This window comes from Syngnathoides biaculeatus, chromosome 22 (genome assembly GCF_019802595.1).
Source record: "Syngnathoides biaculeatus isolate LvHL_M chromosome 22, ASM1980259v1, whole genome shotgun sequence".
NCBI lineage: Eukaryota > Metazoa > Chordata > Actinopteri > Syngnathiformes > Syngnathidae > Syngnathoides > Syngnathoides biaculeatus.
The window spans coordinates 16,173,353-16,186,770 of record NC_084661.1 but is presented as its reverse complement, the minus strand read 5'-3'; the positions used below and the strand labels follow the sequence as shown (position 1 = coordinate 16,186,770).

Here is a 13,418-nt window from a genome sequence, read left to right as displayed (position 1 = left end):
CATGTGGACGGCGTCAAAGTCGAACATCGAGGGGGTTCACACTCACACCACATCTCCAGCGTAGTGGCGGATGCGAAAGTCGCGGTCGAACTCCAGATTCTTGTCGGTCGGTGACAGCTGAGGGAAAAAAAAAACAAACAAAAAAAAACATATTTGATTTATAATTCAGCGATACTCAACCCTTGTTTACCGCCGGGGAAACATTTCAGACTACACCATGATTAGTGAAAATTTGCAAAAGATAGACCATTTACAAATATATATATGTCTCATTTTTTTCATGGGCAGCAGCTGGTAAAGTCGGCCTCACAGTTCTGAGGACCCGGGTTCGATCCCGGACCCGCCCGCGTGGAGTTTGCATGTTCTCCCCGTGCTTGCGTGGGTTTTCTCCGGGTGGGCATCCCCAAAAACATGCAACATTAATTGGACACTCTAAATTGCCCCGAGGTGTGATTGTCGATGTGCCCTGCGATTGGCTGGCTACCGGTTCAGGGTTTACCCCGCCTCCTCTTCGTTGACAGCTGGGATAGGCCCCGGCACTCCCCGCGACCCTCGTGAGGATAAGCGGCAAAGAAAATGGATGGATGGATGACACCTACAAAATCATTGTGAGTATTGTAACGACAACATTTGTGCTTAATTACTTCCCACCCCTGTTTTATTTTGTTGTATTGAATTGAATACGATGGACCCCCCCCCCCACACACACTCCAATTCCCATTTATCTGGAACCGCCGCAACCCTTGTGAGGATAAGCGGCAAAGAAAATGGACGGAGGAATGGACGGATGGATTTTTTTCAGGAATTGGATCCAACTCAAGTATTTCCCGACATTTAGCGAGTCTTGGCACACATTTTAGCAAAATAAATAGTAGTAGTAGTAAATCCGCCTCTTCGTAACTCAGTGGGAGCTAAAAGTCTTTTTTTTATGATAAACAATCATGTTTGATGCATTTGAATTTGTTCAAAAGTTCATGTGTTGATTAATTCAGCCTACAGTGATTCATATTTTTACACCTATTAAGGGAAACCGGACTTCGGCGCAGTGTTGAGAAACGACTGATCTGATTGGATTGTGTAATACGATGAAAGGAAGCTCCAACGAGGATATGATGTCATTCTCCATTTCTCTTCCGCAACCCAGCAGCGTTCGCCCGAGAGTGCTCAAGTTGCGCCGGACTGCGCGGAAGAGCAAAAGCGTGCGACGTCGAACGCCGGATCGCGGCTTCAGCGGAGCGGAAAGCGGCCGCGCTCGACCCGGGACGAAGCCCGCGAGGAGAGCCGAGGTCTCGCAAACGCGGGCGCGATGAGAGAGAGAGACGGGAAAAGACAGCGCGGGGAAAGACGAGTGCGGGAGTGGAGGCGCGATGGCTGGACGCAGGCCGGCGACGCGCTGCGTGAATGAAAACGGGATTGCGCACGTTCAAACCCACGGCGTATATACGCGGTAATTTATGGAGCATCATGTAAATTATGAAGTGAATTCATTCGGGAAAATAATCTCCCAGATCAACTTTCTTCATTGAAATGAATGCAAATGCAATTAATCCGTACCAAGTTCCCCAAACTGCCAAAATTATTGCATAAGGTGTCCATAAAAAAACAGCAACACTGTGTAGTACTGTATAAAAACAAACAGTAATAACCAAAAGAAATATTTTTACCCCCATAACAATCTACTAGACTATAGAGTATCCTCACTTTTAGCAGCTTCAACTTTTCAAACCCCCCAAAAAAAGTGGCCGCGTGCCCAATGAGCCACGACCGAATCCCGGATAAACACGACCGGAGTGAAGACCCTGAAGGCGCCGCGCAAAACACGCACTTGGCACCTGTTACGTGACGGCGTGGGCGTGCGTTTGTGTGCCCAGAAAAGTGACGGAACAAGGTCGGCATCGTGAATCCGGTGAGCGCGGGGGGGGCCCTCAATGCTAAGCAAAGAGGACACTTCAATGACATCTGGGGAAAGTCGCAATTTAATTGCATTTACCTTAAATCCATCAATATTTATTGAAAATGTAGCTTCAAAGTAACTCATGGGCGCTGAAAAGTGCCGCATAAAAAAAAAAAAAAAAAAGTGTAATCCTGAAGCGCCTCAGGTGTTGTTGGGGAGTTTGCGGAGTGAAAGGGCGCGAGACCGAAAAGTAAGAACACACCCCGAGCGATGCGTCAGCCGTGACAGGTACACGGTGTCAATGTAACAGGAAGCGGCCGCCGTCGGTCGAGAACAACACTTTTCAAATGAGTTTTTGGAGTCACATTTTTGAACTCGGTTGCATGTATTCATTTACATTGGCCAATATTTGACCGTTTAATAGTGCGGGAAAAAATGCCTCCATTACTCTTGTAATCTTGCACTCCCTTAGGGAGGATTTTGGCAATCCCTGTTGTGTGCTAATAATTAGTTGCCTCTCCATCTCATTTCCTTTTTTTTTTTTTTTTTTAAGCATCATGACAGCCGACCTATTCCTTGTGCAAGTATTATTTAACGCAACAAAGAATTTAAAGCTTAAAATTACAACAGCGGAGTAATATGTGAGGGGGGGGGGGATGCGAAGTGAGAAGAGGGGGTGGTGAAGATGATGCGTTACTACTGGGTCAGTATCTGGTGGTCTTGCAAGTCAGGTTACAGGAGCAGGAAGTACCCGAGATTAATGTACACTTCAAATCATATCGTCATCTTATCCTCAAGTGGAGAGGAAGAGATGGTAGGGGAAGGCATCGCACGGCAACGGATAACAAAAATCCCAAGATTGTCATCTGCGTTCTTTAACGCTGAATTCGGCCTTCGCGGATGACCTTCCTGTCATGCAGATGTTTTTCCGACCACTTATCGGCACTGCATCGCACCCTCCCATTGGCTCAAAGTGACGTCATCCTAAATCGCTCTTTCTTCATTCTTTTCCTGGCAGCTGCTGCCCCCTGGTGTCGACAGAGAGGACGTGTAAGAGGAAAGTCTCACAACTGATAAATTCTGTTGGGGAACTTGGTACGGCGCTAACGTGTAACACTTGCGCCATGACATCCTAAGCAATGTTCCCTCTCATTTTTGACGACGCCAAGGCCGCCGAGAGCGCCCCCTTTGACCACTGTGAGCAACATCAGACGTACGCACTGTGGTCACTCAGTGTCATCCATTGAAGTCACATGGCTCATTAAACGCTTCCGATTACATTGCCATCACAACATTTTTAAGAACAATTTCGTGTTTTTGCAGACTTGCACTGAAAATGTCAACAAACATAAAAAAACCCCCAAAACATTACATTACATTAAATACCAAGCCAACTATCAACTATAAATTTGAAATGTCGCTTCCAACTTTGTTTCTATTTATCTTTAACCCACAAATCCCTGCCTCTTTTTCTTGGGGTAAAATTGAATTATTTCTTGCATAATATCTTTAGCAATGCATGTTGAAAGCTGAATGATCCTACCAAACAGTTTTAAGGTGAATGTTATGTTGCCTCCTATATTTAAAATATAGAATTATCTTTTTGGGCAATGTATTATCTGTGCTTTCATCCTCGATCAGGCTATGCAAAGGTTGAATTTTAACATTATACACCATCTCATCCTGCACTTCCTACTTTGGCTCCAGACCATACCTTTTTTACTCCAAAAAAAAAAGGGGAAAATGTCATCCAGTTTCACCACTTTTTCTTCTATTATTCACATACCCCGGTGTTTGTAACTATGAGTGTACCCCTTTAAAATGCGGGGGGGGTTTCGATCAGGTAAACTTAGGAACTAGAGTGTGTGGCCCGGTGTGGCCGTGCAGCAGCACTTTTGTGTGCTGCTGTGTTTGAAAAAAAAAAAAAAAAAAAAACAAACAAAAAAAAAACGTAAGGCTGTATGTAGTCTGCGCTGAGTGTGTGCGACAAGTGCGCAAATGCGCAGTTGCGCAGCTTAGAAGGAACATTGATCCTGTAACCGAGTATGCATGTCACTCGTAGCCTTAAAACAAGCTACGACAGTATCATCGAAAACTGAGGACTCCCTGCATTTTTTTTTTTTTTTTACTATCCATCTGTGACCAGGCAGTTTTTGAGATTTACTGGTTTAGCGGAAGTAACGAGTGTTTGCGGGTACCTTGCGGCTGGTGTAGTGAGCGTGTTTGGCAAGCTTGCCGTTGAGTCCCTGCAGGAAAAGCTCGTCAGTGACTTTCCCAACGTTCATGCAGGCTTCGTCCAGCACGGAGAAGATGCCTTTATGCTGCTGCTCCACCAGGTCTACAATGATCTGGTTGTTGAAGTAGTCGATCTGACGGACAGCCGGGACACCGAATATGTTAGTGACTTTTGGAAGAACTCATTTATCTACACGAAAGTGCCGGCGAGCGCCACGCACGTGTTTCCACGGGATGCCTTCTCGCTGATACTCCTCCTGCTCCTGCTTTAACACCAGCTGGATGAAGAGCTGCTGCAGCTTCTCGTTGCAATAGTTGATGCAGAATTGCTCAAAGCTACAAAAATTAAACACATTTTGTGATGCCGCTAATATTGCAAAGTAAAGGGAACATGCATTTGCAAATTCGCTTGCTTGCGCATTTGTTTTTTGGAAGCTATCCTCCATTCTGAGCAGAAAATGAGAAAAGAGAAATGTTGCCCTGGCGCCATCTGGTGGCATCTTGAGGCAATATTCCTTCTGGACATCACAAACCTGTTGTTCTGGAAGATCTCAAAGCCATAGATGTCCAGAACCCCGATGACCGTGTTCTTCCCGTGGACCCTGGCGTCGTAGTTTTTCACCTGGATGATGTCGTTGATGCGTCCCACAATCCAACAGAAGAGACGCTCGTACATGGCCTGATGATATAAACGGCGACGAACAAAAAAGGTGAGCGGCGACTGAAAACGTTTGCGACGACCTCCGTGAGCGGGTGACCTCGCTCCACCTTAGCGAGGGCGTCGCGTCCGTAGCCGGCCTCCTGCGCCGTGTGCTGCTTCTCGATGACGTCGCGGCCCGTGGCCACCGTGCGGAACAGCAGCGCCTTCTCCACGTTGTCCTGCTTGGTGGACAGCAGCTCGGCCGTGATCGACACCAGCTTGGCGGTCTCGATCAGCGTCACGTCGCCGTCCACGCCGAACGTCAAGTTCCCCTGAAGGGAGCGGGGGGGTGGGGGGGACAAACGGGTCAAGTTGTCAAAACATTGCGCTCACTGGCGCAGGAATCCCACCAGGAACAGGAACGTTACCAGGTGCAAGATGGTGGCCAGGATCTTGTAAGCCGTGAGGACCTCGTCCCCCGTGAAGCCGATCACTTTCATGGCGTCGGCCACGGCTTTGAAATCGGCGCCGTCGTTGATGCATGACTGCAGAAGTTATCATTATTAGACAAAATTATAATATTTAAGAATAACGACACAAATTATTATTTTTTTTTTTTACAATATAAAGTAATAAACTTCCTGGCTGAGCAGTATAAATGTTTGATTACTACTGAGCCACTGGAGCCCGTTTTCAATTTCACCTATTTTTTTGGGGGGGGGAACCCGCCCTCTTCTATTAGGCCAAAGAACATATTTCATATTAGAAAAACCTCATTGCGCATTATCAAAAAAAAAAAAAATCTGACAAGAGGTACTAAAGTAATTATCGTGTCAATTTAATCAAGAATTTAGTGTGAAATTTATGTGCATTTATTTGAACAGCGCAGCACAGTGAACAGCTGCTAAAGTGTTGGCCTCACAGTTCTGAGCACGCGGGTTTGATCCCGGCCTCGCCTGTGTGGAGTTAGCATGTTCTCCCTGTGCCTGCGTGGTACTCCAGTTTCCTCACACATCCCAAAAACACGCAACCATAATTGAACACTCTAAATTGCCCGTAGGTGTGATTGCGAGCGCGGCTCTTTGTCTCCATGTGCCCTGCGATTGGCCGGCGACCGGTTCATGGTGTACCCCGCCTCCTGCCCGTTGACAGCTCGGATAGGCTCCAGCGCTCCCCGCGACCCTCGTGAGGATAAGCGGCAGAGAAAATGGATGGATGAACAGCTATGAAAAACTCTGTTGTGAACAGAATTAACCTTCTGCCCTCTAGTGGACGAGCAATAAATTGCTCACCTCACACAGATAGATGATCAAAAATACATTAGTTTTTTTTTTGCAAATACGACAACTTAAAGAACAATAATGTAAAATTGATTGCTTGGCACTCCCCAATTAGCACATTTAAAGCGTAACACGAAGGTAACGGATTACCTTGAGCTGGCCGCCCACTTTGATGTAATTGTAGCTTTTGGGGTCCCGCTGGACATGGAGGGAACGCAGCAACGCGTCGGGAGCACCTCGGAGCAGCTTGACACAAAACACAAACACAAATATTAAATTTCAACGACGTCCTTTCGTCGGAGCAAAGCGCACGTACACCAGTAACAACAAAAAAAAAAAAAGTGAAGTGTTATCTATCGGGGAGTGGGTTGAAATCTCAAAATGAGCCAGAAATGCGTTGTTGTGTCCACTTTGGAATGCACATGTGCAAGCGTTCAGTGTTCCAGTCCTCTTTGCTCTTTAACAAGATGCCGAACAGCAAAATCCCCGACAGATGTTTTGTCGACGGCGTCCGCAGCGTACCTGGTAGAACGAGTGAAAGCTCCTCTCTCCTTCTTGCTGGACGATCACTCTCGACTGGTGGAACAAAAGCGCAGCCGTAGCGCAACGTTTATTGTTACCGTGACGACGGCCAGCAGGTCATCTGAGGCCATGAGAAAATTATACGTCGGTTCGCTTTTGACCTTCTCCAGCAGGTAGTTGCTGATGTGGCCGCCGATGGGGTCTCCCTTGAAGTCAAAGTTGATGTCCATGTACTTGCCAAAGCGGCTGGAGTTGTCGTTGCGGTTGGTCTTGGCGTTCCCGAAGGCCTCCAGGACGCAGTTGGACTTGAGCAGCATGTTCTTCACCCTGCCGGGGAGAAACGGCATCCGGTTTTTAGCGCGCAAGCCCCCCCCCCCCCCTTCCCCCCTCACCTCTCAACCTCGGCCCGCTGGTTGGGGTTGGTGATGGCGGCGATGTACTGCATGATGTACTTGCTGGCCTCCGTCTTGCCGGCCCCGCTTTCCCCTGCGACGGGCGAAAGGTTTGATATTCGAGCGCATGACTCGCCTTGGCTAAAACAAGGAGGGATTTTTCCAAATTCAAACCCCAGAGTGTCTTTAAATATGGTGTGTATATTTATATTAGGAGTCTATAATTTCATTTTATTTCACTGGTCAAATGGGAGAAGCAGACCTCAAGAAGCGAGGCGTAACCGTCTCCCCGACCACTTGGTGGCGCTTAATCCCCACGATGTATTTTTATGTGGTATGTTTTGCTTGTAGTAATTTCCAACCATCCATTTTCTTTTCTCGCTTATCCTCACGAGGGTCGCAGGGAGTGCTGGAGCCGTAATTACTTTTAGTTTAAAAAAAAAATGGATAGCTGGATGGATCGTTTGAATAAGCTCAAAGTTTTCTTCGTAAAATGGAAAAGTCATCTTCTGAGGTCACTGGTTCAATTCCGGACCCCGCCTATGTGTGGAGTTTGCACGTTCTCCCCGTGATTGCGTGGGTTTTCTCCGGCCACTCCGGTTTCCTCCCACATCCCAAAAACATGCAACATTAATTGGACACTCTCAACTGCCCGTAGGTGCGATTGCGAGTGCGTCTGTTTCTCTCTATGTGCCCTGCGATTGGCTGGCGACCTGTTCAGGGTGTACCCCGCCTCTTGCCCGTTGGCGGCTGGGATACGGTCCAGCAACTCCCTGTGACCCTCGTGAGGATAAGCGGCAGAGAAAAATGGATGGATGTACACATATAAGACTTTTGAATTGTAACTCCCATCACATCACATCTTAAGTCAGGCCGCGTTTGAAGGCCAAAGATGTCATATCAAATTTGGCCATCTGTGCCATTTTTCGGCTGGTGTACTCAAAAGTGAAATTGAAATTTTTAGCAAAATTAATTTCATTCATGTGATCAAACCTTCAATTTTAACATCCAAAGGGATGCGTGTGAAGGCTCGTCCCAGTTCCAAGGCACCTTCAAAATGTCTACACTGCTGCCATCCCTCACTTATTATTGAAATAGATTATAGGTTTAAATCATCGTAGTGTCGAAGTGGTTAGCACGTCTGCCTCACATTTCTGAGGTTTGGGTTTGAATCCCGACTGGGGGCAATTTGCGCGGCTTCCCGCAACTCTTGAGGATACGGCACGTCCAAAGTACGGATCTTTAATACGGCCCTCGTACCGGAGATGACGATGCAGGTGTCTTTGTTGCGCCTCTTCATGGCTTTGTAGGCGGCGTCGGCGATGGCGAAGAGGTGCGGGGGCCTCTCGTAGAGTTCGCGGCCTTTGTACTGCTCCACCACGTCGCGGCCGTAGATGTTCATGGCGCGGTAAGGGTTGACCGACACCACCACCTCGCCGATGTAACTGTAGATTCTTCCCTTCTCGAACCTGCGGAGCAATGCGGGACTTTTAAGACTGAGGACACTTTGAAAAAAACTCTCAATGACTCATTATGACCGCTATGAGGAGTATCATTTTAAAATGAATGAAGAGTCATAATTAATAAGAATTTATTCATGTTATTGTGTCAGTGGAACAGCGGCAGATCCAAAGTTTGTGCGTAATTAAAGGCTAGACTTGCAAACAACCTGGATAACAACCAAAAAGGGGGAGGGGGGGGGGGACGACATATTTCTCTGCGTGATAATGGTGTCAAGGATAAGTCAACAACTTTATTGAATAGCATAAAATGTTAATATATAAACCAGATATAGTCAAACTCTTTCATGTTTTAGTCCAACTGGATAATCTAATTGCACCTTCGACAGAACAGGTTGAAGCACACCCGCACGATTCCGGCGAGCGAAAACCGCAAACATCTACATTGTCTCTGTTCACGTACACATTTGTATTGATAAATCCAAGCCAAGTATCGAACACACCAGCCATAAAGAAAGCTCACTTTGAGCAAGTTTGGTTTCAAACAATCTCGTCATCGACCGCAGCCGTCCTGTTTTTCAAGTCTGGTTGCGTGACATTCCGCAAATTGTGGATTCTGACCAGGACGTGCATGCGGCAAACGGTTGCAGCCAGGCAGAATGTTTATGAAAATGAATGCCGCACGTGTCTGAAGGAGGCGCAATGGTGAAACGGTGGTTAGCATCTTAGCGTGTCTGAGTTTGGAGTTTGGAAGTTTCCTTGTGGAGTCGGCGACTTTTGCTTCCTCTCACCCTTCGGAAAAGACGCATTTTTCGGTTCGTTAAAGACGAAAAATTGTCCCGCGGTGTGAGTATGAATGCTTGTTTGTTTTGGTTGGTGACCGGTCCAGGGTGCACGTCGCACGTCCTTCAAAGTCAGCTGGGATGGGCTGCAGCTGACTTTCAACGAAAAACCCCGCGGAAAAAAAACAAAATCCATCTGGATCCTTCATCGTAAAAGGAAGTAAGCGCTTTGGGCCTTTTCCTCCATCCTTCCCTCGCTCTCCTGCAGGCCGTCAAACGACCTCCTTCCGCCTTCCTTCCTCTTCCAAAAAGCAATCGGATCCCGGCCGGTCGGCGCAGAAGACGAAGAATGGCCTCTTTCTTCCCCGCCGCCGAACGTCTGCTGCCCCCCTGACAAACAAGCCGGGTGTGGGGTGGACGGGAACTTATTTCAGCAACACCCTCACGGGGGTGTGTGAAGTCTGTCACAGGATCCAGTCCGCTTCTGGAAACGAACACCAATGCCTTGCCAAATAGCGGTACGGCATGTTTAAATGTCGCCGACGATTGCCAAACGTTGGCAACCGAACAAGAATGACATCAGGTAGCGGGGGGGGGTGCGCCACCTCGCTAACATTAGCAGCACGCTACAACACCTCGCTGGCAGAAGGACCAGAACCAGGGCATTGTTCCGCTATGCTAGCACACGTGTCTTCATTCAACGCTCCATTGTGCCCTCCCGGCTCGCCGCAACCACCAGGAGGCCGCCATGCGCCAGCTCCATTGTTCGGGCGTCAATCGGAGGTCTTTGTCTGAAAACGGACGCTCGATGCGCCGCAACCATGCCGGACACCCAACGTAGCGAGCGACGTACGTGAGACAGATTTAGCATCGATGGTTCACGGGAACTAGCTACGTTTCGATTGAATGTCTGACACGCGGGAGCTATAATCCAAATGAAATTCCAATGTAGCGTGAACAACGGCTGTAGTGGTTCATCCAAGTTGGCACAACGGAGGTGAACCAGGAGGAAACGAGTCTGTTAAAGATAAAGTGCCCAAAAGTTGGCGAACGTGTACCACAACAGGATGTCAGTAAACGCTAACACGCATGTTAACGACATCAATGATTTAATATGGCTAAGCATTTAGCTAGTTAGAAAGTATTGTAATACCCCTGCGAGTACTTGTAGTCAGGGATAGACATACAGCCGCTAGTGCATTTTAAACATTTAATGAACAGGAATTTGAAAAAAATTCATACACAAGCTGGTGATGGCCACTATCGTGACGTCAAATAGCCGCTGACACCCACGTCACTCACCAGGCCGGCCGCTGCCATTCAAGCCATACACACTCAAAAGTCACAGATACTACAGTGCAGCATAAGGATGGTGACACGTGAGCAAAACTAACGTACATTGTCACGTTGTTCAATAATCCAAGATCCTTTTTTTATCCGATTACTTGAGCAACTGATGGAAGAGTCGGTCAGTCATCTTGTGAAGGTTCAATTTCATGACAAAGTGCGTACGAACAAAAGTATTAGAACGCAGTTATTAATCAACAAAAAGGTACCAGAAGCTGGCCTGAACATTTTATCGTTTGGTTGTGAAAGAACAAGGCCGAACGGAAAGGGCAAAGGAGCTCAACAAAATCCGTTTTGCGTCGAAACTTTTTGTCTTCTTCTTGCGTAGGAGGAGGTGGAAGACTGGAGAGGGAGGAGGGGGAAGAGTGGTGAGAAAATGTCATAAATGGCTTGGGCTCCTCCCAAAAGTTAACCATAAAAAAAGGTCCGTCCAGGCCAAAGTGGAGCATGTGGTTCTGTGTGCTCATGTACGCTTTTGTTCTTCTATCTTTGTGCTTCATATCTGCTCCGTACATGGAAAGAAAAACGACCGATTAAGACCATGTATGTGCGTGTCTGTGCCGATATGTGACTACGTTAAACTGGAATGCTGTACTCTCGTCACCGTGGTCGCGTATGGCTCACAGCCCACCGCAGAAAAATAAAAATAAAACAACAAATAGCGGGTTTGCGTGCGTCGCCATTTTTGGGGTTTGGTTTCCATGCTGTGATTTAAAAAAAAGCCACCGGGTCATCCCTAATCGCTTTATCCGTGTGCCATTGTAAATGAAAATGGATCAGATGGCTTATTCGTTCTCTAACTTGTCGACGTTCGTGCCAACAGGTGTTGTGACGGCCTTGCTCTTCCAAACATGCCTTTGCAGACCTAAGAGCAAAGTAACTGTTCCATACTGTTTCCACAAAGTTGGAAGTATTGAATTGTTTGATTCCATTTTAATCACATCTAGACTTAAGACTGGCTCCAGGACCAATCTCTGATGAATTGATTGCTGCAGTTATATTGTCCGCGTCGTATGTTTTAGACGACATTGTCGGTCCACACTGGCGTGCGCTCATCCCGCCACGTGCGGCTACGGTTTCAACTTCAGAGTCACGTCAGGCAATATGAAGCGCGAGGGGGATAATCTGCTTGTGTTCCACTTCATCACAGTCGGTGAGGTTTGTGGAGTCGGAGGGGCTTATCCCGACCTCCGCCCGCTTGCCATGGATGCCGCCGGATTGGCACGTGACGCCTGTCACAAAAAAAAAACAAAAAAAAAAAAAACGCAATCTCCAGCTGCGCAGGAACGCGGAACGCTTAAACCAGCTCGTCGAAACGGGAGCTACGTGTAAAACGATCTAAAGATGGACCCACCCACCAAACAATCAGCCGACTCAATTAGACAAGAATCCTCTGGAGGGGGGCGAGGCCTGATGCACAAGTTGATGTTCCCGCACAAAAAAACAAAATGGCAGCTTCCAGAAAGAAGCTGTGACTCGTGAAGCTATTTGAGGAAAAAAAACAGGGATCTCAATTAAGACCAGTAAGGATCAGCGGAATCTATTTAATAATGATTACACGCTCCCTGAAGAGGGAGTGTGTGTGTGTATATGCACTGAGTCAGCAGCTAGCGTTCCACCCCCACTGGCGGATGAGACAACTACACGATGACATGTCAAGAAGAACAAGAAGGTCTCAGTGGAGAAGCGCCGCATCAGCGTCCTCGATCCCTCAATTTACAAGCCATTTCCGAGACGTTTTTAGGATTTTCCTGCGCCGCAACAAAAAATGCTCGTGACTCCAGACGACTGTCGAGACCCAAAATGTGCACCGGGAGTGCAGTTTTTGTCAAGTGTAAGTGATGTAACAGAAGTGTTTTTGTGAGCGAGTTCTTTTTGCGAGCACTGCTCCACTTATTTGAGAAGGAGGGTTGGATTTGGGTCTGGGGTGGGTAGGGGGGGGGGGCTGCAGAATAAAGCAACACGAGCATGGCGCATGTTTACATAAGGACATTAATGTGGTTCCGATTACACAGGCTCGTATGGAAATTCTTGCGGCAAGACTGGACGATCGCAGACGAGCAGGCCCGCCGGGCAACAAGCCGTCTGTTGTCGAGGAGGGGCAGGAAATCTCCAGGCGGGCCCAGGCTGAGTTCTGAACCGACATCCTCCGCCGTGGAGAACATTCCCCAAATCCTGACTTTATTGAGCGCATTCGGACGGATCCGGCGGCGCGTGCACGCCATTATGCCGCTGCTCCGCTGTGGATTTTTATTGCAGAGGAGGCCCAAAGGAGAACGCAAACAAGGCTGTTCTAGCTGATAAGACCGGTACAAAAGGACAAACCCGGCATTTCACGTGCTGACATTGATTGCCCTGTGCAGGATGAGGAGGACAGATTAAGGTCCTGCACACAGCTGGAGTCCGTACCAGCCTCCAACTTTATGGATTTAAATGTTGTCACTGGCTACATAAAAGTGTCGGGCCGCAGCATTGAAACTCACGTTTCAAAGCAACAGGGCGCGGAATAACCGAAATAATAATCCAAAAATCCTTGACGTCACCTTCGATCCCTCGGGGACGCTCCATGAACACGTGAAAATCGTGCGCTCCAAACTCAGTAAAAGAAACAACGTTCTGAAGGGCCTAGCCGGCACCACGCGGGGCCAGACCAAGGAGACCGTCCTCATGACGTGTAAGGCCATCGGAAGATCGATCCTGAACTACGCGGCGCCCGTGTGGACTCCCAACCTGAAGCCAAACCACTGGGACTCCCTCCAGGCAGCTCAAAACACTCACTTCGAACTGCCACAAAATGGCTTCCACAAAACAATACGCGAGATGACAAGGCAAGAAGCGCGCCCCAGAGCGTTGCGCAAAACCGTCC

The 13,418-nt window shown here is 47.9% G+C and overlaps 1 protein-coding gene across 1 annotated transcript in view; it reads right to left on the bottom strand.

Annotated features, from left to right (window-relative positions):
- myo1d (myosin 1D) overlaps positions 1–13,418 on the bottom strand; it is a 44,772-nt gene that overhangs the window by 25,009 nt on the left and 6,345 nt on the right. Inside the window, exons 2-12 of the mRNA XM_061809321.1 lie at positions 8,224–8,432; positions 6,964–7,057; positions 6,733–6,898; positions 6,572–6,625; positions 6,200–6,295; positions 5,198–5,314; positions 4,898–5,101; positions 4,663–4,808; positions 4,351–4,465; positions 4,093–4,263; positions 47–117 (exon numbers count right to left, since the gene is read on the bottom strand). Of these exons, the coding sequence (XP_061665305.1) occupies positions 47–117; positions 4,093–4,263; positions 4,351–4,465; positions 4,663–4,808; positions 4,898–5,101; positions 5,198–5,314; positions 6,200–6,295; positions 6,572–6,625; positions 6,733–6,898; positions 6,964–7,057; positions 8,224–8,432 (1,443 nt within the window). The remainder of the gene's footprint in view (positions 1–46; positions 118–4,092; positions 4,264–4,350; positions 4,466–4,662; positions 4,809–4,897; positions 5,102–5,197; positions 5,315–6,199; positions 6,296–6,571; positions 6,626–6,732; positions 6,899–6,963; positions 7,058–8,223; positions 8,433–13,418) is intronic.